This window comes from Lepidochelys olivacea, assembly GCF_965140295.1.
Source record: "Lepidochelys olivacea isolate rLepOli2 genome assembly, chromosome: 24".
Lineage (NCBI taxonomy): Eukaryota > Metazoa > Chordata > Testudines > Cheloniidae > Lepidochelys > Lepidochelys olivacea.
In genome coordinates this window covers 19,324,820-19,352,361 of record NC_140434.1, presented here as the reverse complement: position 1 = coordinate 19,352,361, position 27,542 = coordinate 19,324,820, and the positions used below count along the sequence as shown (strand labels likewise).

At 47.9% G+C, this 27,542-nt stretch overlaps 2 protein-coding genes and 1 long non-coding RNA gene across 4 annotated transcripts in view; 2 read left to right on the top strand and 1 right to left on the bottom strand.

Annotated features, from left to right (window-relative positions):
• LOC311512780 overlaps positions 1-27,542 on the bottom strand; it is a 72,373-nt gene that overhangs the window by 7,161 nt on the left and 37,670 nt on the right. Inside the window, exon 3 of one of the 2 annotated variants that reach the window (XR_014709562.1) lies at positions 14,307-14,455. The exons of the other annotated variant lie outside the window; for it this stretch is intronic. This is a non-coding gene — a long non-coding RNA (uncharacterized lncRNA). Of the gene's footprint in view, positions 1-14,306; positions 14,456-27,542 lie in introns of those variants that run through there. 2 annotated transcript variants of the gene reach the window in all.
• LOC311512291 (C-X-C chemokine receptor type 3-like) lies at positions 6,628-8,215 on the top strand (the record flags this gene model as incomplete). Its single annotated transcript, XM_084613431.1, has 2 exons — positions 6,628-6,681; positions 7,118-8,215. 2 exons carry the CDS (start codon positions 6,628-6,630, stop codon positions 8,213-8,215), a joined length of 1,152 nt encoding a protein of 383 aa, XP_084469557.1.
• On the top strand, positions 18,554-23,925 carry LOC311512799 (C-X-C chemokine receptor type 3-like; the record flags this gene model as incomplete). The annotated part of the gene is made up of 2 exons (XM_084614165.1): positions 18,554-18,637; positions 22,858-23,925. The coding sequence occupies 2 exons, from the start codon at positions 18,554-18,556 to the stop codon at positions 23,923-23,925; spliced, it is 1,152 nt and encodes a 383-aa protein (XP_084470291.1).

Below are 27,542 nucleotides of genomic sequence, written 5' to 3'. Positions count from 1 at the left end.
TCTTCTTATTTCTTATGTAACCAACTCTGAACTCTATGCCTGCTATATATAATTGCTTCAAATCCATCTTTCTGTAGTTAATAAATCTGTTTTATATTTTACCTAAAAGAGTGTGTTTTTGTTGAAGTGCTTGGGGAATCTCAGCTGAGGTTAACAAGGACTGTTTTACGTCCACTATTCTTTTGTCAGAGTGGTGAACTAATGAATGAGCTTGCACTGTCCAAGGAAGTCTTGAGCAGTGTAAGACAGTATATTTCTGGGGTGCGAGGCTGGAGACTGGGGGGATTTGCTGGTGCCTCTCTCTGCATGACTAATGAGTGGCTCAGGGAGCATTCATGCAATTTAGCTGGGTGTGGGGCTCCACATGCTGTTGGCTGAGTGATTACAGCACCTGGAGGTAATCTGCTTATCACTGGCATAGCATTGTGTGAGACAAACCAGGCTGGAGAGGTAAGTGAGCACAGTAGTCCAACAGTTCCAGGTTGTACCCCGGGGATCCGGTCACAGCCACAGTAGGTGTTATCTCCTGCTCAACTAAAGAAATCCCATCAACAAACAAACAATTGTGGAACATCAGAGGACAAAAGACTTTGTCAACTGCTCTCTTTCCCCTGGGCCCCATGAGAGGAGATGCGCAACTGAATTCCTCCCAACTGTTGAATTTGCAACTTGAAGCAGAATTGGGGGGAAGGAACAAAAAACCCTAAACAAGGAGAAACTATACCTTTTATGGTGCTTGGACTCTGAGGGGCAAGAATTACTAAGCATAAGCAAAAGATCCTTAGGGCTTGGCCCGGTTAACCCTAAAAGACATATAAAGCTTGCTTATCAAAGAAGCTTCTATTACTTTTTGAAACTTAAGATTGGAATCTTGGCATATATATACACTTGTATATGGGTGGGTTTCTAGACTAGGAAGGGACACTTCTGGGGGCCAGCAGACATGTCAAGTCTCACATTTTGGGTGAGTCTCCCTCATTAGCACGCTATCTCACTCTCATACACATTCCTAAGCTTCTCTCACTCATTTTGAGAAAACATATAAAGTTTTAAAATATTTTTACTCAGGTGCTGAAATAGACAACAATATATCCAGGGCCTCACCCATGGGGCTTAGAGCTTGGAAAGCCGCTTCCCAAGCTTTTGTTCTGTGGTACCCATGGAGATTACAGGCCCGCATTCTATATGCTCATGATAGATATGAGGGCTTTTTTTGTGTGTGTCTGAATACTTGACAGTCAAAAAAAATATGAGTTTGCTTGATTGAAAGTTTGCAGGTTCTGCAAAATACAGTTCAAAATTAGAACCATACTGGACAAATTCATGGCCCTTCATTGTCCGGATAGCAGACATGACTTCTTCTTTCAAATATATGCTGTGTTGTTGGGAGCTGTCCTAGTTTGCTTTGCATAGAGAATTCTCACATGCCCTAGACTTTAGACTGAATTAGGACATTTAAGTGTTGCATATGCAATATTAAGCAGTGTACATTTTAAAACAAACTATTAAGTGCTGGTTGGATTAAATACCTGGACTACTGGATGTCACCAAGGACCAAAGAGGAGAGACCCTGTGTTAAGCAATGACTAACACACCACCTGGAAAGTCTCACTCTTTGGCCTTGAATCTCACTCTTTGGGTCTGTAAATTTTACTTTTGAGGATGGCCAACCCTTGGAATCTCTGGGCCAGTGCAATTGGAATTTACATGGGCTGCTGTCCATCTTATTCCTCTGTGGTGGAGAGAAAGCCCCCATGCTTCTTGACCATCAATCCAGCAATCTTTCCGAGCACTACAAATGCTATGTCCAGCACCAACTACCCAAGAGCTTGAAAGCACTTTAGCAATGCTAACAATCCACCCTGGCAGTTCTTATCCCAGGCATGCTATGGCACAAGGAGCAGCGGCCCATCTCAGCCAGGGTATGCATCACAGAGCAGGGCAGAAACCCCAGCTCTCTGGATGGTCACTTCTGAGCTCGTCTACATCTGTCACTGAACAGCAGAGACACTGAGAATGAGTATGCTGCTTCCTTCCAGACACTCCGAGAAAAAGAGACTGTGTCACTCAAACTTCAAACCACAGATACTTGAAGTCTACGCAGAATCAAAGACCACTTCAGTTCTCTCAGGAGCCCGACACATCCAGCACTTTATGCTAGGAAGGTGCCACATCCCCAACTATGACTGACTGGGTGAGTTTCCATTTGATAAAATCATTGGGAAGGTCTTTATTTTATTTACAAAAGGGGGGAGGGGGACAGGGGGCAATTTAAAATTGAAAGGAATTTGGAGGGGCTTGTACTAGGGGAGACACTTGTGTCAGAAATGTTGTGTTATGTCAAGTTATCAGTAAGATTCATTCAAAAAAGGCTAATTACAAAAGTGAAAACTTATATTTAAAATCCTTATCTTCAGATAAATAACAAAATATAAGCACCTAGAGTAGATAATCTAATCTAACCTAATCAAGATTTGATTACACAGACGGGTCAATTAAGTGTTGGAATTAACTTTTGAATATATCCCAAATTAAGGTTATTACAAAAGTGAATGAAATCCTTTAAAACCATGCATCCTTGGCGTGGTTGGAAATATTAACATTCATATATAGAAGAAAAATGTTCTTAATTCATTTCATTCTTCTAAACATTAATTTTGAGCTACTGATATATCTGAACAGAGAAGTTAAAGTTAAAGAAAGGCATAAATGGGAGAAAAAGCAAAGATTTTAACCCCATTTTTCACTGACTTGTGAGAAAGTTTCCTTTCAGGCTGAAATTTTCTATGCTTGTTGTCAGATCAAATTTGGGGTGGTTTTTTGTTTTGTTTTGCTTTTTGAAAGTTTGAGGAAAATCCCTTTGCTGTTTCTGAATTATGAAATGAGAAATTAAATTTCTCAATCCTTCAAAAAATGAATTTAACTCATTCTCTGTACCTCAAAGCAGATGAACCTCTAAAGTTCAACCACAGTAGGTAAAATGACCCCAGTCTAGAAAGGAAATCACTTTAGCTATGGGCAGTTTGAATTGTAGATGTTCGGAACATCTGAAAGTGCCTTAACCAAGCACAAGACACAGCGTCAGTTCGGCTCACCCCTGTGCTGCGAGGCAGCGCAAGGACTGCGCTTGGGGCCACGTACATCCTTGCTGGTAAAGTCAGTGAGACATCCGACTCCGATAGCACTTAGGTGCGTTTGAAAAGCGACAAGTCCAAGGGCACAAAGGGAGGCTGTGTGGCAGAGCTGGGAACTAAACCCCAGGCTAGCATACCAGCACTCCTTGACAGAGTCACCGTGGACAAAAGGGCTTTGGATTCAGCATTCTCTTTCCCATCTTACGGGTCAAACGTATGCGAGGACAGGGCTGGGAGGGGCGCTTGTGCTGTCACCGGCCAGGCTGCAGATGAACCCAGGGCTCTCAATCCGGTACCTTTCAGGAGCACTGTATTTGCATTAGTTCCTGCAGGATGAAATGCCCGCGGCTGCACGAATGCAAAGGCTAAGTGAAGGCTCTCCCATCGCACTGACATAATAATAAACATTAGCTGCTGGGCAGGCACCACGAGCCATGCAAATGAATGACGGTCCCAGTGCCAGCAGAACAACCTGGGCTTTTACATTCCTGCAGCCTCCACCTTGCAGGGTATCTGCCGCAACGTGTCCCCGTGGCGAATTGGCGTCAGACTATTATACCCAGACATGCACATTGCTCTTTAATAGCAATAAAAGCAGGTATTTCTGCAAAGACACACAGCTCTGTGCAACCCAACTCAGGCAGCACCAGCATTCCCGCCAAGCAGGGTATTCCCTCACCGTCTGCTTCCAGCTCATTCTCCCAGGGAATGCTTTGCACACTCGGGGACACTGCGTAAGAGACACGGGCTGTAACCTGGGCTCATTATGAGCCAAGAGAAACTCTCTGGAGTTATAAACACAGCACCCGGGCTTTGGGGTGACCCTGCACACTCATCAGAAAGGAGAGACAGCTAGGACTGAACTCAAACCATGGCGGGGGGAGCAGGACTGAGCAGCATCTCTATGGGGGTGGGGGGCAGTAAAGAGATCTGCTGATTTGGGTCAGGTATCAGGCTGTGTCAAGACAATAATAGTTAATCCAGCCCAGGGATGTTCTGCAGGGTGCCTGGAGGCTTGGGGGTCCTGCAGTTAAAGATAATAGCTCATCCGATGAAGTGAGCTGTAGCTCACGAAAGCTTATGCTCTAATAAATTGGTTAGTCTCTAAGGTGCCACAAGTCCTCCTTTTCTTTTTGCGAATACAGACGAAAACGGCTGTTACTCTGAAACAGCTCATCTTAAGTGATCACTCTCCTTACAGTGTGTATGGTAACACCTCATGTTCTCTATGTATATAAATCTCCCCACTGTATTGTCCATGGAATGCATCCGACGAAGTGAGCTGTAGCTCAGGAAAGCTCATGCTCAAATAAATCGGTTAGTCTCTAAGGTGCCACAAGTCCTCCTTTTCTTTTTGCGAATACAGACTAACACGGCTGCTACTCTGAAACCTGCAGTTAAAGAGGGAATTTGTTGAAGTGTGTGGCGAATAAGGACATTGCCTCTCCCACTGAAACCAAATGTGCAGGGGGGGAAGCATTCAGGGCTCCAAAAAGAAAAGGAGTACTTGTGGCACCTTAGAGACTAACCCATTTATTTGAGCATAAGCTTTCGTGAGCTACAGCTCACTTCATCGGATGCATAAAGTGGAAAATACAGGGAGGAGATTTATATACACACAGAACATGAAGTGAGCTGTAGCTCACGAAAGCTCATGCTCAAATAAATTGGTTAGTCTCTAAGGTGCCACAAGTCCTCCTTTTCTTTTTGCGAATACAGACGAACACGGCTGTTACTCTGAAACCATTCAGGGCTCCGTGTTACTGACATGGGGTGATTTAGAGGGGAATGGAGCTAGAGTTCTGGGATGCAAAGGTCAGTGACAAACAGCACCCTGAAGGAGGAGAGCTTGGCTACAGAGTCCATCCAAGACCTGGTCCCATCATTAATAATCGCTTCCCTCAGTGACTCGGCTTTAAGAGGAAGTGTCATTCTGAGAAGTTAAATCACTGGGATCTGAGCCATCAAAGTCAATGCAGACTTGACTAATCCTGGGGAAGAGCTCAAGGTGCTGGTTTTCACACCATGTGCCAGAGTAGCGACTGCCCAACCTCACCAGCTGAGAGAAAAACAAACATCTGGGGTCAGATTTTCCAAAGTGCTCTGCACGCAGCAGTTCCCAGCGGGGCAAGAGAGCAGCTAGTGGGGTAAGAACTGCCTGGCTCTCACAGGGGCAGGGATGGGAACTCTCCCCAGATCTCAACTGGAGATGAGGCAATGGGAGAGAATTCTGTCCTGCTCTCACTGGGAATGCTGGGTGCTAACATCTCTTTGTGTCTATAGAAAAGAAAATACCACCTCGTTTAGACAAACACAAGGCAACAGCACAGATTATGCCCTCCACTGCCCCTGGGGCACGCATGTGCGTGCATGCATGCGCATAATGCAACCAACTTAAAGTGGGCAGCATTTAGATGCTCCCCAGGGGCTGGTTTTCCATCACCTTTGCAACCGGAATTTCCATTTTGCAGAACCGTCTGACTTTCTGAATCTGAACCAAAAGCTGAAATGTCACCATTTCTTATTAAACAAAAATTTATGAAAAAATCCATTTGGGACCGTCAGCATGGTTTGTATGATATTAACATATTAAATATTATACGCCTATGTAATATTTTAATACAAGAATCAAAACAAAATATTTAGACTTTTTCCTGTCAAAAATAATTCATGGAAATCAACAGGTTCCTGCGACACCTTTAGATTTTAATGAAACTGCATTTTTGACAGCAACCGTTCCATCAGAAAAACACTTTACCCTGTCTCAAGGAACCCATCCAACTCACAGCGACACCACTGGCCAAACTCCCACTGAGAGCAGGACTGGCCCCTGAGTTTACAGCCCCATAACCCTCTCTCCCTGTAACCCTTTCCCCAACCCCCACCCAAGCAATTCTTACCCCCTTCCACACTAGTCACACAATTAGAATTACATTGCTGGCCTCCCCACCCCCTGCAGGCTCTGTGGCCCTGGAAAAATAATAAACACAATAACAACATGTTTCAGAGTAACAGCCGTGTTAGTCTGTATTCGCAGAAAGAAAAGGAGTACTTGTGGCACCTTAGAGACTAACCAATTTATTTGAGCATGAGCTTTCGTGAGCTACAGCTCACTTCATCGGATGCATACTGTGGAAACTGCAGAAGACATTATATACACAGAGACCATGAAACAATACCTCCTCCCACCCCACTCTCCTGCTGGTAATAGCTTATCTAAAGTGATCATCAAGTTGGGCCATTTCCAGCACAAATCCAGGTTTTCTCACCCTCCGCCCCCCCCCACCCACACACACACACAAACTCACTCTCCTGCTGGTAATAGCCCATCCAAAGTGGGCTATTACACAACATGCTTTGTGTCATTACATCCAGCATGTAATTTGAACACCTTACTGGGCACACACCTGAGACTGAATGCAAACATCTCTCTGTGAATAGTTCATTCCCCTAACACTGCAAGTGGGATTCTTACACTGACAGGGGTAATGTTATGGTAGCAGCAAGAGGCCCTGACAGAGATGGGGGCAACCAGGCACTGCACCGAGTGAGATGGTTGCTGCCCCAAAGAACTTACAAGCTTCACAGCAAGGCAGGGAAAGGGCAGTAGGGGAAGCAGAAGCTGACAGAGGGGGATTTGATTTGCCCAAGGTCCAGCAGGAAGTCAATGGCAGACTGGAAATAGAACCCAGGAGTCCTGCTCCCAGTCCACTGTCTGATCAATTGGACGTCATTGCACAGATAATGTTAAGTGGTACTTGTACACCAGGAGCACTGCAGATTTCACTTTTTCCCAGTGTGCCCAGGGAATAAGCTGAGTATCCCAAAGGCTGCAGCCCTAAAGGATCCTACCCCTCGCATACCAGCTGCAGAGAAGAAAGCTGCTGTAGGCAGCCCAAGACACCCCCACCCAGTAACAGAGTAACCAAGGGTGCAGAGTGAGAATAACCCTTTGATTTTCACATGTCCCCTTTGCTGTCTAGATTATCTTCAGTGGAGATGATGTCTCCTACCTGATGGAGAACACCAGCTTCTACCCTGACTACTACAACGAGAGTGACACCTGCTGCTCTGTCCCACCCTGCACCTCCAAGAGTATCCAAGCCTTTGACAGGGTCTTCCTGCCAGTCCTCTACAGCCTGCTGTTCCCGCTGGGGCTATGCGGGAACTGCATGGTGATGGCTGTGCTACTGCAGTGCAAGAGGCCCCTGGCTGGGACCGACATGTTCATCCTCAACCTGGCACTCGCCGACGTACTGCTGGTGGTGACACTCCCCTTCTGGGCAGTGCAGGCTGTGCACGGCTGGGTCTTCAGCACGGGCACCTGCAAGCTGGTCGGCTCCATCTTCAAGATCAATTTCTACTCCAGCATCTTCTTCCTGGTGTGCATCAGCTTCGACCGGTACCTCTCCATCGTCCACGCCGTGCACATGTACAAGAGGAACAAGTCTCATCTGATGGTGGCCAGCTGCCTGGTGGTCTGGGGCGTCTGCATCCTCTTGACCATGCCGGATTTCCTGTACCTGGAAGTCAAGAAGGACTATCGCCTCAACACCACTTTGTGCTCCCACAACTTCTCCATCAACACCTCCCTGTACTGGAAAACGGCCCTGCGCATCTGCTACCACATGTTGGGCTTCTTCCTGCCTCTGGCAGCCATGCTGTACTGCTACACCTGCATTATCCACACTCTGATGCACTCCCAGGGCTTCCACAAGCACAAGGCCATGCGGGTCATCCTGACGGTGGTGGTCGTTTTCTTTTTGTGCTGGACACCCTACCACCTGGCCCTGCTGGCAAACACGCTGATTGACCTGCAGGTGGTGGGGCGGGACTGTGGCAGGGAGGCCAGCCTGGACATCACCATGTCTGTCACTGCCAGCCTAGGCTACTTCCACTGCTGCCTCAACCCCCTGCTCTACGCCTTTCTTGGCATCAAGTTCCGCAACAAGTTCTTGGAGCTGCTGGGCCGCGTGGGCTGTGTGAGCCGCGAGTTCCTGCACAGACACATACAGACACCGAGCCAGCGCAAGGATTCCACCTGGTCGGAGACCACTGAGGCCTCCTACTCAGGGCTCTAGGGGGGAGATGGGGCTGCAAGGGGCGAACCCCTCCCCAAAGGGGTGTGGGGGAGCTGAGGCTGCAAGGGGCAAACAGCTCCCCAAGGGGGCAAGGAAGGGGAGACGGGGCTGCAAGGGGGAAGCCCTTCCCCAAGGGGCAAGGAAGGGGAAAAGGGTGGCAAGGGGTGAAACGCTCCCCCAGGGGCAGGGAAGGGGAGACAAGGAATCACTATAATCATAGCCAGACACAGCCAGACACCTGTGGTTACCCAGCCTCCTGTGCAGCTCACCACAAGCAGGAGTCCAGGAGCTGTGAGACTCAGAATGAGCTGGGAAGAAACGGTAACAGATTTCTGACAGGCTGGTGCAATCGTCGAATCTCTGTGGATCCTAGGTGCAGGTGCCAGAGGTTGTACACGTGGTTTCCAAGCAGGCCATGGGTCCGTTCTTTCCCCTAAGTCAGTTACCAGGTGCCAAGTGCTGAGCCGTTTCAGTCAATGCAGCGAGGCTGCAATTTCAGGGGCTTCAGACCATCATAACAAGAGAGTCTGGAGGTTTCCTACTGAGGACATTAGTCTGACTGGGTCAGACGGGGCCAGGTCCTGCAGCAGGGCAGGCCAATGCTGCAATGTAACAGCCCCGGTACATACTGGCTGCACACAACAAAGGGACTCACCGACCTCCCGCAAAACCAGTGCTTGGATCCAGGGCCGGCTCTAGGCACCAGAAAACCAAGCTCATGCTTGGGGCAGCACTTTTCAAGGGGCAGCACTCTGCTCCCCCCCCCCTTTTTTTTTTTTTTGCTTCGGCGGCACTCCGTTTTATTTTTATTTTTTTTGCGCTTGGGGCAGCAAAAAACCTAGAGCCGGCTCTGCTTGGATCAGAGTCTCTGACTCTCAGCCCAGTGCTCACTCCTCCAACACCCTCCCTGCTCTCTGCACCCCTTATGCTTACAATGATAGCCCCATTATTTTTCTGACTGTAGCATCTAGGAGTTCTAACCATGGACGAGGCCCGCATCAAGCAAGGCACTGTACAAACACAGAAGAAAAACAGCCCCTGCCCCACCGGCCAATCACTTTCCTCTTCCAGTTCAAGTCCTTGCTGAGATACTCACAACCAAACACACACCCAGCCCTACATAACCTCCCCCAAACACACACACTCCTGACAGCCCCCCACCTCCCCCAAACACACGCATCTCCCCCAACTCCCACTGCCCCCAACACACACACCCAAATAACGGCAAGGGGCAATCCCCATGCTGCTTGGTAGGGCGACAGCCCCTGGTGCTTCAGACCCATCCTGTCTGAGAGGGTGAGCTCTGTGGAGCCATAACACTTTCTGCATTTGTGCCCCCCTCCAGCCCCTCAATCAAGGTGTCTTGGCGCAGCCTCCCCAGACTTCTCCGCTTCCAGCAATTGCTCTCCTGCATTAACAGTTCAGCGAAGCTTTTTGCTGCGAGACTAGTCCGTGTTCTCTAGCCAAACTGAGCGGTACTGAGAGAACACCCTGCACCATTCCCTTCTCTGTCCCTCGTCCCATGAGGCAGGGTCACTCTGCTCAGGCCCCTAGCAGTAGAAGCATCGGCTTCTAGCCCAGGCAACAGTGACTTTGCTCCCAGTTCAGACTGTGTTTGTATTTCATTGACAAATGCAAACAGGCTTCAGCCTGTGCTGAGCAAAGGAGCCCCTGCTGGTGACTCCCTCCTGCCCGCCCCTGGGGTGAACAGGGATGATGCTCACTGGCTGTTTGCCCAGTCTTAGGAAGGATACCTATGGGCAGATAAAGATGACTCAGGGCTGCCATTCTGTGCAATCTTCTCCAGCTGTGAGGAAAGGATCCAGGAATGGCAAGTGTCAGGGACTCTGCATCTCTCAGGGATGCGGGAACACTCCAGGAGAAAATGATGCTGCAATAGCATGAACACAGACACATTAGCAATGTAAGGAGATCAGTGGGGTGAAGCAGCATAAGAAACTCCGCAGCCACCCAAAGCCCAGCAGGAGTCCCCTCTCCTACCAGGGGCAATCACTTTATAGTCTAGCGCTTTATAGCATTTGCTCCTGCTTGAAAAGGTTATTTCGTATGACTCTTATGTTGCACTTTCACAGAGGTTTATATTTTCTTGTGCATTTTATTCCTAATAAAAATTAATAACCATTCTCACCTGAGACAGAGATTGTTTGTTTTCTAAAACACATTTACCAACCAACTTGGCTGAGCAATGTAAGGAGCAATGGTCTACAGGTGCTTTCAGGCAGGAAAGAGTGAGTTATCCTGTTTCCCATTTAGGGGTTACACCTCTGTGTGCTGCTGGAATAGAAACAAGAGCTTGCACCTTTACTTTGGCTGGCAGACCTCCCTCCCGTACCGGGTAAGGCCAGGTGACAGAGTGGCTAAAACACTGGCAGCCCCCTGGAGCTGTCTCAACCCACATTCCCAGCAGTGTTATCAGGAACAATGCTGAGCTGTGGTATCAATGGGGGGCAACTTTAGACAAGAAAGTCATAGAGAGAGCAAAAAGAAAAGGAGTACTTGTGGCACCTTAGAGACTAACCAATTTATTTGAGCATAAGCTTTCATGAGCTACAGCTCACTTCATCGGATGCATACTGTGGAAAGTGTAGAAGATCTTTTTATATACACACAAAGCATGAAAAAATACCTCCTCCCACCCCACTCTCCTGCTGGTAATAGCTTATCTAAAGTGATCACTCTCCTTACAATGTGTATGATAATCAAGTTGGGCCATTTCCAGCACAAATCCAGGTTTTCTCTCACACACACACACACCCCCCTGCCTCCCCCCCCACACACAAACCCACTCTTCTGCTGGTAATAGCTTATCTAAAGTGACCACTCTCCTTACAATGTGTATGATAATCAAGGTGGGCCATTTCCAGCACAAATCCAGGATTTAACAAGAACGTCTGAAGAGGGGGGGAGGTAGGAAAAAACAAGGGGAAATAGGTTACCTTGCATAATGACTTGGCCACTCCCAGTCTCTATTCAAGCCTAAGTTAATTGTATCCAATTTGCAAATGAATTCCAATTCAACAGTTTCTCGCTGGAGTCTGGATTTGAAGTTTTTTTGTTGTAATATAGCAACTTTCATGTCTGTAATCGCGTGACCAGAGAGATTGAAGTGTTCTCCAACTGGTTTATGAATGTTATAATTCTTGACATCTGATTTGTGTCCATTTATTCTTTTATGTAGAGACTGTCCAGTTTGACCAATGTACATGGCAGAGGGGCATTGCTGGCACATGATCACATAGATCACATGTGATGGTGTCCCCTGAATAGATATGTGGGCACAGTTGGCACAGTTGGCAACGGGCTTTGTTGCAAGGATAGGTTCCTGGGTTAGTGGTTCTGTTGTGTGGTTTGTGGTTGCTGGTGAGTATTTGCTTCAGGTTGGGGGGCTGTCTGTAGGCAAGGACTGGCCTGTCTCCCAAGCCCCCAACTAAAACCCCTCCAACGCATTATTAAGGATCTACAACCTATCCTGAAGGATGACCCAACACTCTCACAAATCTTGGGAGACAGGCCAGTCCTTGCCTACAGACAGCCCCCCAACCTGAAGCAAATACTCACCAGCAACCACATACCACACAACAGAACCACTAACCCAGGAACCTATCCTTGCAACAAAGCCCGTTGCCAACTGTGCCCACATATCTATTCAGGAGACACCATCACAGGGCCTAATCACATCAGCCACACCATCAGAGGCTCGTTCACCTGCACATCCACCAATGTGATCTATGCCATCATGTGCCAGCAATGCCCCTCTGCCATGTACATTGGTCAAACTGGACAGTCTCTACATAAAAGAATAAATGGACACAAATCAGATGTCAAGAATTATAACATTCATAAACCAGTCGGAGAACACTTCAATCTCTCTGGTCACGCGATTACAGACATGAAAGTTGCTATATTACAACAAAAAAACTTCAAATCCAGACTCCAGCGAGAAACTGTTGAATTGGAATTCATTTGCAAATTGGATACAATTAACTTAGGCTTGAATAGAGACTGGGAGTGGCCAAGTCATTATGCAAGGTAACCTATTTCCCCTTGTTTTTTCCTACCTCCCCCCCCTTCAGACGTTCTTGTTAAATCCTGGATTTGTGCTGGAAATGGCCCACCTTGATTATCATACACATTGTAAGGAGAGTGGTCACTTTAGATAAGCTATTACCAGCAGAAGAGTGGGTTTGTGTGTGGGGGGGAGGCGGGGGGGGGGGGTGAGAAAACCTGGATTTGTGCTGGAAATGGCCCAACTTGATTATCATACACATTGTAAGGAGAGTGATCACTTTAGATAAGCTATTACCAGCAGGAGAGTGGGGTGGGAGGAGGTATTTTTTCATTCTTTGTATGTATATAAAAAGATCTTCTACACTTTCCACAGTATGCATCCGATGAAGTCAGCTGTAGCTCACGAAAGCTTATGCTCAAATAAATTGGTTAGTCTCTAAGGTGCCACAAGTACTCCTTTTCTTTTTGCGAATACAGACTAACATGGCTGTTACTCTGAAACCGGTCATAGAGAGAGCAGTGACCCTGAGCTGCAGCTTGTCTCCCCAGTTCTTCCCCTGCTCAGGAACCAGCACAAACTCTGGCCAGATATTCCTCAATTCCCAAATTGCTCCTGAAGAGAGTCAACAAGAGCCAGGATTAGCCCCAGTGTTAACCCCATTATGGCAGGCAGGGATCAGAGACAGGCCTCCTTTTCCGGGCTACTTTAGCACCATCTTATGGGCCGCATCAGGCACTGCCAGTCCCCAAGCCATATTATCTATCGTGTCTCCTAGGCGCCTGCGGTGCTCTGCAAAAAGAGGAAACCACTGTCCGCTCCAGAGAGGTTTCAGCAGTACATCAGTATGTGCTGCACATGTCAAAGTGCATTACTGACAGGAGTGCCTTGAGACTCAAAACCACAGACGGCCCCAGGGGGAGGAGCCCATCAGGACAGCAGCCGTTTTGGTAGGTAACAGCAGGAACTTTATGGTTTGTTTCAGGTTTTTAATTGAAGTTTTAACAGATTCATTAAAAATGTGAAAATAAACCATGGGCAGCCTGGCTGAGCAGTGCATGCTGGAGCCAACGGCCGGGTCTGTGGGGCAGACAGGGGTCCATGGGCTGTGAGACACGGTGGGGTGAGTGGGGTCTGTAGGGTACAGGACCCAGAAGTGGGTAGGGTGGAAGTGAGGTCCGCAAGGCACAGGATCCAGAGATGAGCATCAGGTGGGAAGCAGGGTCCATGGGGCACAGAACACTGAGACAGGTTGGGGGCAGGGGGAGGGGTCCATATAACATTCTCCCCTGAGCTTTTGACAGTCCCTCTGGGTGACCAGTTTGTGACTTCATAGGAGGGTGGCAGCGCAGCCAGCTGGGGGGCCAAGCTGATGAGACAGGGAGGAGTTTGGGCACACTCTTCCCCACCTTGGTAACATTAACCACATGATCCAGGCCCACCACCCTGGAGTGTGGAATGGGGACCAACAGCCCCTGAGCTCGTGCATCTGCAGGCACAGACAGCAGGCTCCTGACAGCTTTGTACCTTCCCTAGTGGGCAGGACGGTGGCAGAAAGTGACAAGTGAAGCCAGCAAAGACTCAAACATGCTCCAGCACACTATCGCTAAACCGTTCACAAGCGATATTTGCACCTGGAAGCATCCTGAAAACTGATGTAAATGGCTCTTGCTAGCATGCATGAGCTAACTAGCTGACCACGCCAGCCACAACTAGCTGACTGTTCTATAGTTAACTCCCTGCCTGTGTGCCTCACATTTTCCCCCAGAGAACAGTGAGATGGTCACATTGTGACCATGTCGGCATGAACATTTCCTCTCCCACGGTTTAAACCTGTCAACAAAGGACCAAGCCTGGAGTGGGGGGAAGGGAGAGGAGCAGGTTATCACTCCACGTTCTCTTCGGGGTAAACTCTGAAACAGGAACTAGTGGGGAAACAGCAGCAAAGACAGAGAAAAGCCACAATATATCAGCTTGAGGGGAAAGTGAGTGCAGGGCAGAGAAGCGACATCCCATGTAGACTAGGGGCCAGGATTTCACTTACAGGCCAGGGACCTGGATGCAGCCGGCAGCTCACTAGCCACCTGGGACACGTGCAGTACCTGGACGCTACGGGAAGCCTGCGATGGGCCAGCAGGCTACACAGGGCATGGAGATCCTCAGGCTGGTGCCTCGTCCTAATTCCTATGAGTTCCCCTAAGATAAGGTCCAACCTGGAAAAGACGTATGTACATGAGCAGCGTCCCCAAAGGAAACCATCCTGACAAACTCACTGCAACTGCCTCATGTGTGAGCAGCATCCTCAATGGGCCATTTCTGCCCAGCCTGCCACCTCCGTGGTGGGGCTCTTCCCACTCAACCTACCATGTCCCAAACAGGGCCTTTCCACTGATCCCAACATGGCCTTGATGACACATGAGCAGCATCCCCAATGGGGCCTTCCCACCAATCCCAGCACATCCCCAACTACTCGCCAGCAGCATCCCCAAGGGGGCCTTCTTGCTTAACCCAACACATCCCTAATGGGCTCTTCACACTGAATCTAACACACTCACTATGATGTGCAAGCAGTATCCCCAGTGGGCTTTCCCACCAAACCCAGCGATGCACACAAGTAACAATATTCACATGCACAAACCTTTGCAAGCTCTTTGGGGCAGGGACTGTCTCACTCTGTGTCTGTGCAGCACCCAGCACAACGGGACCCCAATCTGTGCTGGAGCCCACACAACAATCTGCAATGCCCTCCTCCCCCATCTCAGTGTTTGTACGGTGCCTGGCACAATGTGGGCCCGATCTCACCAGGGGTTTCTGCAGCACTCAGTGCAATTTCCCCTTCCCCACTTCAATCTCAGCATCTATGTGGTGCCCAATGCAGTAGGGGGTCCTGGTACTGGGTTGGTACTGGGACCCTCGAGGCACTTCCATAACCCAAATTATTAAATCCCAAATCGATCCAGCCCTGGATCTACCCAGCCTAGCGCTGCATTGTCCCACAGGGAGGAAAGTGGATCTGTGCACAGCAAGGATGATGTGCCTTCCAGGGACATGCTGACAAGGAGGGTGCGCTCAGGGCTGATTGCTTGTAAAACAAAAGCAAACCACAGTTTCGGAATTAGTGCTGCTCGGTGTTCAGGCTGGCATTTTTGACAATTACACTGACACACACTGAGGCAAAGCCAAGTTCAGTCAGTGGTGAGTGATATTACACTGATGGCTCAGGAATTCCCACCAGCGGCCTTCAGTGGCAGCACGCTGCAAATCCCATTTTGGGACTTGCTCCCTTGCTGACCCACAGAGACCTTCCTACCAAGACTACAAAGAGAAGGATTCTGGGTGGACTCCTCCTGAAGGTCGAAACAGCAGACTGGACTTCTACATAGAGTGCTTCCGCCGACGTGCATGGGCTGAAATTGTGGAAAAGCAGCATCACTTGCCCCATAACCTCAGCCGTGCAGAACACAATGCCATCCACAGCCTCAGAAACAACTCTGACATCATAATCAAAAAGGCTGACAAAGCAGGTGCTGTCGTCATCATGAATAGGTCGAAATATGAACAAGAGGCTGCTCAGCAGCTGTCCAACACCACTTTCTACAAGCCATTACCCTCTGATCCCACTGAGGGTTACCAAAAGAAACTACACCATTTGCTCAAGAAACTCCCTGAAAAAGCACAAGAAGAAATCCGCACAGACACACCCCTGGAACCCCGACCTGGGGTATTCTATCTGCTACCCAAGATCCATAAACCTGGAAATCCTGGATGCCCCATCATCTCAGGCATTGGCACCCTGACAGCAGGATTGTCTGGCTATGTAGACTCCTTCCTCAGGCCCTACGCTATCAGCACTTCTAGCTATCTTCGAGACACCACTGACTTCCTGAGGAAACTACAATCCATCGGTGATCTTCCTGAAAACACCATCCTGGCCACTGTGGATGTAGAAGCCCTCTACACCAACATTCCACACAAAGATGGACTACAAGCCGTCAAGAACACTATCCCCGATAATGTCACAGCAAACCTGGTAGCTGAACTTTCTGACTTTGTCCTCACCCATAACTATTTCACATTTGGGGACAATGTATACCTTCAAATCAGCAGCACTGCTATGGGTACCCGCATGGTCCCACAGTATGCCAATATTTTTATGACTGACTTAGAACAACACTTCCTCAGCTCTCGTCCCCTAATGCCCCTACTCTACTTGTGCTACATTGATGACATCTTCATCATCTGGACCCATGGAAAAGAAGCCCTTGAGGAATTCCACCATGATTTCAACAATTTCCATCCCACCATCAACCTCAACCTGGACCAGTCCACACAAGAGATCCACTTCCTGGACACTACGATGCTAATAAGCGATGGTCACATAAACACCACCCTATACCGGAAACCTACTGACCGCTATTCCTACCTACATGCCTTCAGCTTTCATCCAGACCACACCACACGATCCACTGTCTACAGCCAAGCTCTATGATACAACCGTATTTGCTCCAACCCCAAAGACAGAGACAAACACCTACAAGATCTCTATCAAGCGTTCTTACAACTACAATACCCACCTGCTGAAGTGAAGAAACAGATTGACAGAGCCCGAAGAGTTCCCAGAAGTCACCTACTACAGGACAGGCCCAACAAAGAAAATAACAGAATGCCACTAGCCATCACCTTCAGCCCCCAACTAAAACCTCTCCAACGCATCATCAAGGATCTACAAGCTATCCTGAAGGACGACCCATCAGTCTCACAGATCTTGGGAGACAGGCCAGTCCTTGCTTACAGACAGCCCCCCAACCTGAAGCAAATACTCACCAGCAACCACACACCACACAACAGAACCACTAACCCAGGAACCTATCCTTGCAACAAAGCCCGTTGCCAACTGTGTCCACATATCTATTCAGGGGACACCATCTTAGGGCCTAATCACATCAGCCACACTATCAGAGGCTCGTTCACCTGCACATCTACTAATGTGATATATGCCATCATGTGCCAGCAATGCCCCTCTGCCATGTACATTGGTCAAACCGGACAGTCTCTACGTCAAAGAATAAATGGACACAAATCGACGTCAAGAATTATAACATTCAAAAACCAGTCGGAGAACACTTCAGTCTCTTTGGTCACTCGATTACAGACCTAAAAGTGGCAGTTCTTCAACAACAAAACTTCAAAAACAGACTCCAACGAGAGACTGCTGAATTAGAATTAATTTGCAAACTGGATACAATTAACTTAGGCTTGAATAAAGACTGTGAGTGGATGGGTCATTACACAAAGTAAAACTATTTCCCCATGTTTATTATCCCCACACGCCCCCTCCCCCCCCAGTTCCTCACACATGCTTGTCAACTGCTGGACATGGCCCACCTTGATTATCACTACAAAAGGTTCCCCCCACCCCCCGCTCTCCTACTGGTAATAGCTCACCTTAAGTGATCACTCTTGTTACAGTGTGTATGGTAACACCCATTGTTTCATGTTCTCTATGTATATAAATCTCCCCACTGTATTTTCCACTTAATGCATCCGATGAAGTGAGCTGTAGCTCACAAATGCTTATGCTCAAATAAATGTGTTAGTCTCTAAGGTGCCACAAGTCCTCCTTTTCTTTTTGCTATTGAATGATCATCAGTAAGGTCAAGTCTTTCCTTATGTGCCCTAAAGACAGCCAGGTGGCCCATACCTCTAGCTCCACAGCCCTGCAATGGAGGCGTCTGCCCCATTCAGACAAGAAAACAAACAACTGCTGGCAGCACATCGGAAATGCACATCATCAGGAATCACAGCTGCAGCTCCCATTCCCACCAGAGCAGCAGGGCTCCCAGAGTGCATCAAACTGCACAAAGGGCTGCTTTTTGGGGAGAACAGGTTATAGTCTGTTGTTCAACGCATGCCACCTCCAAGCACAGACACCCCAGATCAAATCTTTCCTCCCTCTCCACCTAGCACAGCCTCGCAAATTAAAGCTTTCCTGTCCCTCTTCCCTTCCTCCAAAACAGTCATGGGGCATCCAGGACTCTGGGAGTCAACCTCACCCACATGGACTAGAGATTTAATCATTTACCAGACACACAGACTCTGGTGAAAGTTGTGGGGAACAGAAGGCATTCCCTAAAATCTTTGCAACAGGGGGGCTCTGCTAGTCTGCACCCAGCCTCATGGTTCTACCTATCAGTAGTTTCTTTCCCTAACACAAACAGTTCTTTCATCACCGGAAGCTTTTCTATTAGCTACAAGATTACTTGCTGGACAGTTCTGCTTTTTGCTATGGGTCTCACCTTTAGTTTCAGTGCATGGTCAGGGAGGGTCTGGCCAGCAGCAGAATCAAGTCCATTGGAAACATGGGTCTCACCACAGTGTATGATGATTTCTCTGAGGTAAGTGTCTTCCAGAGCTCAATTTACTGTCTATAAATTTGTCACAAGCTGCGGGTCTGTAACAGAATGTACCCCACGCCCGTGCCCTATACACTATTGTAATAATATGTGTACAAGGTATGTCTTGTAAGATATCATTTGAAAACTCATAATTTGCTGGTCAATATTATCCTGATAAAATGTATGTGGCAACCTTGGATGTGAAGTTATACGATTTCGCTGTATGATATTATTAACACGTGTACCAAACTGAGGTTTGTCTCAAACAAAGGAATGTGTCCTGTGCTTAATTTGCATATAAGCAGTAAACAGAGTCATCAAGCACAAAGGGAGACAAAGGGAGTTCAAGCAGTTGGGAAAACCAGCAGGGAACATCCTTACATATGGGCACGCTCTTCTGAATCTCAGCTGGAAATGTTTTCCAAGAGGAAGGCTGACACTTTAAAAAGGGGGACAAACACCACAAAAAACCTCCTCCTCCCTCTCTCTCTGTCCATCGATTCATTGCACAAGAAGGGACAAAGGAAGAAGCCATTAAACAGAAGAAGGGGTCCTGGTCCAAGAAGTTTGGTCAGTAAGAGTGTTGAGGATATGTGGTGAGAAAAACTTTGCTTTGAATTTAACATAGTTTGTTACGTGAGGCACCAGTTGCATTTTTTATCTTTATTTTTCTTGTAACCATTTCTGACTTTTATGCCTCATGACTTGTATTCACTTACAATCTCTCTCTTTACAGTTAATAAATTTATTTTACTGATTTATTGAATCCTGTGGCTGTAAATGGAAGTGTCTGAAGAACTCTGAAATAATATGCTGGCATATGATTATATTAAAGAAATAAAAGACTTAACATACTTGCATTGTCCAGGAGAGGGCTGAGCAGTACAGGACCAAGATTTCTAGAGAAAAATCTGAGAGTGGGTTGGGATCTGGTACTATAACCAAGGCTGGTGAGAGCCCGGGGTGGTTGGCTGACTGCAGCACGCACAGACATAGCTGGGAGTGACTTGCAGGTTGGAGGCTGTTTGTGAGCAGTCCGGGCTGGAGGCTACAGCAACCAAGCAATGTAAAGGGCACCATAGGTCAGAGGGCAGGGGTGACACAGCTATTCATTGGTCTGAATTGTACAGGGTCACTGGGAGAAAGAATGCTGGAATCCTAATGTATCATTTCTGAACCAGGGGGGTTAATGGCATTAGTAATGGCCATTCACCCAGGAAGTCAGACGGTGTCATCGGTGTGATGGCCACGGAGGCCAGACTCTGACCGGGGGCATGGGGGGCTTGTATTAGACACATTTGCCCCAGTGTGATATTTAACCTTTGGGGAATGCTAATTGAGCTGACCGGCAGTTTGGGGGCTGGCTTCCAGGCTAAATTCTTCAAACCTGACCCTAGTGTGTTTAATAGTAAGTGAAGACACGTTCCTGCTGCGCAGTGAGTGAGACTGATCATTACTCATTTGAAGCTGATAAAGGTAGCCTTGGGGCCTTGGAGGGTAGGGATAGGATACAGAGGGACCTAGACAAATTAGAGGATTGGACCAAAAGAAATCTGATGAGGTTCAACAAGGACAAGTGCAGAGTCCTGCACTTAGGACAGAAGAATCCCATGCACCGTTACAGACTAGGGACCGAATGGCTAGGCAGCAGTTCTGCAGAAAAGGACCTAGAGGGTTACAGTGGACGCAAAGCTGGATATGAGTCAACAGTGTGCCATTGTTGCCAAGAAGGCCAGTGGCATTTTGGGCTGTATAAGTAGGAGCATTGCCAGTAGATTGAGTGGTGTGATCATTCCCCTCTATTTGGCATTGGTGAGGCCTCATCTGGAGTACTGTGTCCAGTTTTGGGCCCCACACTACAAGAAGGATGTGGAAAAATTGGAAAGAGTCCAGCAGAGGGCAACAAAAATTATTAGGGGACGGGAACACATGATTTATGAGGAGAGACTGCGGGAACTGGGATTATTTAGTCTGCAGAAGAGAAGAATGAGGGGGGATTTGATAGCTGCTTTCAACTACCTGAAAGGGGGTTCCCAAGAGGATGGATCTAGACTGCTCTCAGTGGTAGCAGATGACAGAACAAGGAGTAATGGTCTCAAGTTGCAGTGGGGGAGGTTTAGGTTGGATATTAGGAAAAGCTTTTTCACTAGGAGGGTGGTGAAGCACTGGAATGCGTTACCTAGGGTGGTGGTGGAATCTCCTTCCTTAGAGGTTTTTAAGGCCTGGCTTGACAAAGCCCTGGCTGGGATGATTTAGTTGGGGATTGGTCCTGCTTTGAGCAGGGGGTTGGACTAGATGACCTCCTGAGGTCCCTTCCAACCCTGATATTCTATGATTCTATGATTTATGGCCCATCACTTACAGCCAGAATGAGAAGGCAACAGATGTGCACTGAAAAGCCAAAATGACTGTGCAACGCTCCAGAGATGTTTTAAACAGGACAGTAACTGAAACACACCGATCTTTCACATTTAAAGCAGCAAGAACGAAGGGCAGATGTATCCTATAGGGGCCCTACCATAATACCAGCAGCATATGCCCCATAGGTAAAACTTTCGCCAACACCTGAGTGATTTACGAACCAAAGTGCTGTTTTCAAGGGTCTCAAATCCCCACATCTCTTGAAAATGGGATTTAGGAGGCTAAGGCACTGGAACTTCTGAAACTTCTACCCATCGTCCATTTCCATTTCTGTGGGTGTGGCCTCAACAGGGCCTGTCATAAATATAAAGGGAAGGGTAAACCCCTTTGAAATCCTTCCTGGCCAGGGGAAAGCTCCTCTCACCTGTAAAGGGTTAAGAAGCTAAAGGTAACCTCACTGGCACCTGACCAAAATGACCAATGAGGAGACAAGATACTTTCAAAAGCTGGGAGGAGGGAGAGAAACAAAGGGTCTGTGTGTCTGTCTATATGCTGGTCTTTACCGGGGATAGACCAGGAATGGAGTCTTAGAACTTTTAGTAAGTAATCTAGCTAGGTATGTGTTAGATTATGATTTCTTTAAATGGCTGAGAAAAGAATTGTGCTGAATAGAATAACTGTTTCTGTCTGTGTATCTTTTTTGTAACTTAAGGTTTTGCCTAGAGGGGTTCTCTATGTTTTTGAATCTAAATTACCCTGCAAGATATCTACCATCCTGATTTTACAGGGGGGATTTCTTCATTTCTATTTACTTCTATTTTTATTAAAAGTCTTCTTGTAAGAAACTGAATGCTTTTTCATTGTTCTTAGATCCAAGGGTTTGGGTCTGTGGTCACCTATGCAAATTGGTGAGGCTTTTTATCCAACATTTCCCAGGAAAGGGGGGGTGCAAGTGTTGGGAGGATTGTTCATTGTTCTTAAGATCCAAGGGTCTGGGTCTGTAGTCACCTATGCAAATTGGTGAGGCTTTTTATCCAACATTTCCCAGGAAGTGGGGTGCAAGGTTTTGGGAAGTATTTTGGGGGGAAGGACGCGTCCAAACAGCTCTTCCCCAGTAACCAGTATTAGTTTGGTGGTGGTAGCGGCCAGTCCAAGGACAACGGGTGGAATATTTTGTACCTTGGGGAAGTTTTGACCTAAACTGGTAAAGATAAGCTTAGGAGGTTTTTCATGCAGGTCCCCACATCTGTACCCTAGAGTTCAGAGTGGGGGAGGAACCTTGACAGGGCCCATGCAAGGCCTGGGGCCCCATTGTGCTGGGGGCTGTACAGGAGTCCCTGCTAGGGTGACCAGATAGCAAGGGTGAAAAATCAGGACAGGGGCTGGGGGATAATAGGCACCTATATAAGAAAAAGCCCCAAATACCAGGACTGTCCCTATAAAATCGGGACATCTGGTCACCCTAGTCCCTGCTCGCAAATACTGAGGTAACAGATCGGGAAGGCCAAGGGAACAAGAAGACTATCATGATGTTTGATTACTAATGCTGCCAGCTGCCCCCATGCCACAACCAGGTGCAAATCATTATTATTCAGCCCACTCTCCAGCATCCGCCTCCCATGGCGAGCACATAGGAAAAAATAAAAGCTGTCCACAGAGAGCCCCACCCCACATGGCTCAGCAAGGCTTGGCAGGCGATGTCACCGGTATGTCTGTCATTCCCCTCTAATTCCCCCTTCTGGGTTATGCTGGTGTCAGCCTAGGCGCCCCTGCCTGGCACAGTCACAAAGGCTACGGATGGCACGGGCGACTCTCTCTGGCATCCCCTCTAAGCCCTCCTCTCTGTCTCTCCCTCCCAGGACTACACCAGCTACCCAGACATCAGTGAGGACACTGCCCCCTGCAGGCTGGATGCGGTCGGTGCGTTTGGACGGTACTTCATCCCCCCTGTCTTCGCCGTGGTCTTTGTGGTGGGGCTGGCGGGGAATGGGCTGGTGTTGGTGCTGCTGGGGCGGCGACGATGCCCCTGGCACCTGGCGGACAGGTATCTCTTCCAGCTGGCGCTGGCTGACATACTGCTGGTGCTGGGGCTCCCCTTCTGGGCTACGCAGTTTGCCCATGGCTGGGTGTTTGGGGAGGTGCTCTGCAAACTGGTGGGGGCGCTGTCGACTGTGAACAGCTACAGCAGCATCCTGCTCCTCGCTGGCATCAGCATCAACCGGTATCTGGCCATTGTGCATGCCATGCAGCTGTTCCGGCGTCTGCGAGCCCTGCACCTGCACCTGGCCTGCGCCCTCCTCTGGGCCATCTGCCTGGCCCTCTCCGTCCCGGAGCTGTACTTCCGCACTGTGCCCTTCCAGCCCCAGGGCCGTGCCTCCATCTGCCACCGGGGCTTCAGAGCTCATGAAGCCCAGGCCTGGCGGGTGGGGCTATGCCTCACCTCCTTCTTCCTAGGCTTCCTGTTGCCGCTGCTGGTGATGCTCTTCTGCTATGGCCGCATTTTCTGCACACTGGATCGGGCACAGCTGCTGGCCAGGCACCGCCCACTGCGGCTGGTGCTGCTGCTGCTGGCACTCTTTGTGCTTTGCTGGACCCCCTTCCACGTCTTCCTGCTGCTGGACAGTCTGCAACGCCTGGGCTATGTTGGCCGCCACTGCGCCCTGGAGCGGGTGTTGGACTTCGGGCTGCTGGTGACTGAGGTGCTTGGCCTGCTGCACTGCTGCCTTAACCCCCTGGTGTATGCCTTTGCTGGTGTCAAGTTCCGCAGGGAGCTCTCCCAGCTGTGCTGGAAGGGACCGCGCCACAGCCAGGGCTCGAGCCAAAGACAGATCCTCTCCATCCGGGAGCAGAGCCACCATAGAGGGGGAACGTCAGTGCACAGCACCCCAGAGGGGGACACAGACCATGACTACTCAGTCATGCTGTGAGAGTGGCTGAGGACAGTGCGCGCCCTGCTCCAAAAGGCTGGGACAGGGCCTCTCTGCTCAGGATCATACCGATCAGGGGCACCAGTGAGGACACTGCACACCCCGTGCATTGCACCCAGTCCAGACTCCCATCCCTCCCTCCCCCAGGGACACTGGAACTGGCTCCTGCACAGAGAGACCCTTTCATCTGTGGTTCCCACCCCACACCAGCCCCTTACAAGAAAGGATGAGGGGTGTTGCAACAGCCCCAGCTGGTTACAAAATGCCGAGGATGTAACATCCTGCCCTGCTGCACATTTGACTGGGAGCAACTGGGATCTACCCTCCAGGGTTCATCTGTCTGTCTGGGCTCCAAGCTGAGTCCCGGGGCCAAGGCCCCAAGCACAAACAGACACCGAACCACCAGCTCCACCCGCAGGGTGCTTGCATGGAGAGCTCTGGAGTCAGCTGCCGAAAGAGCTACCCCTTGGAGAACATGGCTCCTTTCAGCTCAGAGACCAAGCCAGTAAGGGCCCTGCCACTCTAGGTGCAGCATTTCATAACTGAACAGTGAGATCATTTATCCTCAACCCTTAAAGGCTAAAAGCCCTATAGAACAAAAACACAGGAAAGTACAGGGGTAATTCCTCTGTTTTGCCTGCAATCAGCAAGGATATTTGTAAAAGGAAGGGATATTTTAAGCAATAATCTGCCACCCCAAAAGGGGTAGAAAAATGTTCTTTTTGTCTTTCAGAACTTCAGGAAAAGCTGGTACCATCTGAAGAGCAACCCGGAATACCAAGAATCTACCTTCACGACAAAAATTGTGTTTTGTGTTTTAAGTTTTGTCTTGTGTTGTTTGTCTTGTTGCTAGCATTATTGTGTATTGTGTTACAAAAAAAACCAAACCCTACTGCATTAGGCAGAAAAGGATTAATAAGCATTTTAACTGTATTTACAGAAACCAGTGTTGCAGAATGGCGGAGGTCAAGGAATGCCAGTCTATTAATAGGGTTTTGGAGCAGAGATTATGAATACTGTAGACCTGGTGGTAATTAAGAATAAGTTAAGTTCCTTGTCACAACTGCAAGATAGTCTCATTCACAAGCAGGCAGATACTACTGTGGACTTGGTACAAATAGAGCTAGGAAACCTAAAACCAACACGGAATATATGGTGGTGGTTGAACACCACCACGTGGCTGCTGTATAAACAACAACTAGAATTAGGGAATAAAACTGCCTTAGCTGTAGGATGTACTGAGACACAAATTCTTAGTTTAGCATCACTTGAACATGAAATGTTTTGAGTAATATCTGGGAATGTTAGGGTATTAACACATCTTTTAAAACAACGGAATAGGTCCTAGTTCAACACCTACGAATATGAATGGATGCAATATGTTTCCAGCATGTTTAAGCCTGATTTGCTATTAGGTGAAATTATTGTTAAAATTGCTCACCGACAGTCTGTGGAGACAGAAATATGGAAAGTGAGCCCACTCCCAAAACTGACCATAGGATCCTTTTGGTTACCCCGGGTTATGAGTCAGTGGGCTGGGAAAGAGGAGAAATTATTGTATACCCAAGGGTGTACGGAGTGGAGCCCTCAGAAATGGGTGTGCTTTTCCCTACCTGTCACCACAGAACCATGTAGTAGGGATACATCCTTGGGAACACGTGTGTGGGATGAACTAGAAAATGTTATGCGTGCTTTGTACAACGGACATTGTGTATGTGTTACATCCCGGGAAACAGTATTTTGGGAAGAGGCAAGTATCAGCCAACCCCCAGTGGATGAATATAGATGTAATGCCAGCGTATTATATACTAGCAATCACATGTACAATTTACCAAAGATAGAAAAAGCACAGAGCACTATAACTGCTACCCTGGTTAATTTCTCTGTTACCCTTGGTCTGGACTCGCACGATTTAATTGATCACTTGTTGTCAGAAACCAAGGTGACTCCGTTTTTACAACAGACACAGAGGGTATGTCTACAATACAAAATTGGGATATAGGGAAGCGTGTCATTCAAATATTACATGCAAATGGACACATGCTAAAAATTGCTAGGTCTGAAAAAGAACGAACAGCCTATCATTGGTATGATGTTTTTACAGGCTGGTCCCCGACTTCTAAGGGCATATTGTTTATCATGTTTCACCCATTGCTAGTTGTGTTAATATTGTCCTGTGTTTGCTTGCTAGGAGTGTGTTGTATGTGCTGTTGGACAAAAAGAATGTTTGTTAAATTACAAGCTCAAATGGCCTCTCAGTATATTGCTATGAAACAGTTGTATAAAATAAGACCCACTTAAGAATTGTTCTTGAGGGGTCAAAAGGGAGATATGTAGTAGTAGGATTTTATGTTTGTATTTTGTATAATTTAGAATAAAGGATAAAGAATAATAATGTAGCATGCATTAAATGTATTGATGTATGATTTGATCATATTCTGCCAACCACCCTTTCTGAAAGCAGAAATGAATGGCCTAGTGTGCCATTGGTAAAGATGCATCAGCCAGAATCTTGTGTCTGAAGCTGATTTCAAGGCAGTGACAGACCTTTAGAGTCACCATTTTGTTGTAGGTTTAGCATTTTTGAAGTAAATAAAAGAATGTAATGATTGTTTTCTTTTGCATTGCAACTTGATGTTCCTGTTCAAATGCTTTGTGTAAAATCAATCCTGTTTTGTGTGTGAATGAGGAATGTGTATGTTAGAAGATAAGTGTGAAGGCCATCACCGGATGTAAAGGCGACAGGAGATTGCAACATGCCCCTATTGAGATGTCAGAGGATGGCAGATTGACAACTCTAAAAGATGTGGCAGGCACCCATCAATGGGGACAAGATAGCTGTGATCAAAACTAGCATGGGGTAACTCCCTGAGAGACTGATGAAAGAACAAGATAAAGGATGAGAAAAACAATTTAAGAAAACAAGCACTCCAGCAATTGGTTACAGCATGACGGTGCAAAACTCATGGGTCCCAATGAAGGAAAATCACAATATAAACAGGGGGCCTTGCCATGAAACGTTGGTTTCATCCTGCCAAGACTTCCCCGGAGCATCTTGTTGTGACCGACGGAACCCGGCTCCTCCCTACCCGTGATCAATCTAGCTGGCCACTAGATTGATCCGGACTCTGGACTGGTAACTATAACATCAACTGGCAGGACAGTGTGTGTGTGTGTGATTGAATGCATATGCTAATTGTTGTATCTCCAATAATCGGGGCGTGTTGCCTTTTCCCCTCAAAAAGATCCCGTGTGTTTCTTATAAGCATAACATTTTTGGTGGAGAATTGCAAAAGGGGGAAGACATGCACTGTGATTGTTGAAAATATTGCTAAAAGGTATACCATATGTATAAAGTGATTGATCATTCAGGTGTGCACACTCCTGGTCGTAGAAGTGCCGGGCAATAGGGGGAGGATTAGATTCCTTGCTCCTACCCGTCTATCAGGGAAAAATTGCATAGGTGAATATACCCTCGGTCGTAGCAGGATTGAGCCCAAAAGGTACGGGACTTAGCTTTCCCCCCCTCCAGCTCTGTCAGGCAGAGTTTTTAGTGGGTATAGACTTTTTGTGTTTTGTAAATCCCAGCACAAAGTGTGGGCAAATTAGGAGTAGAT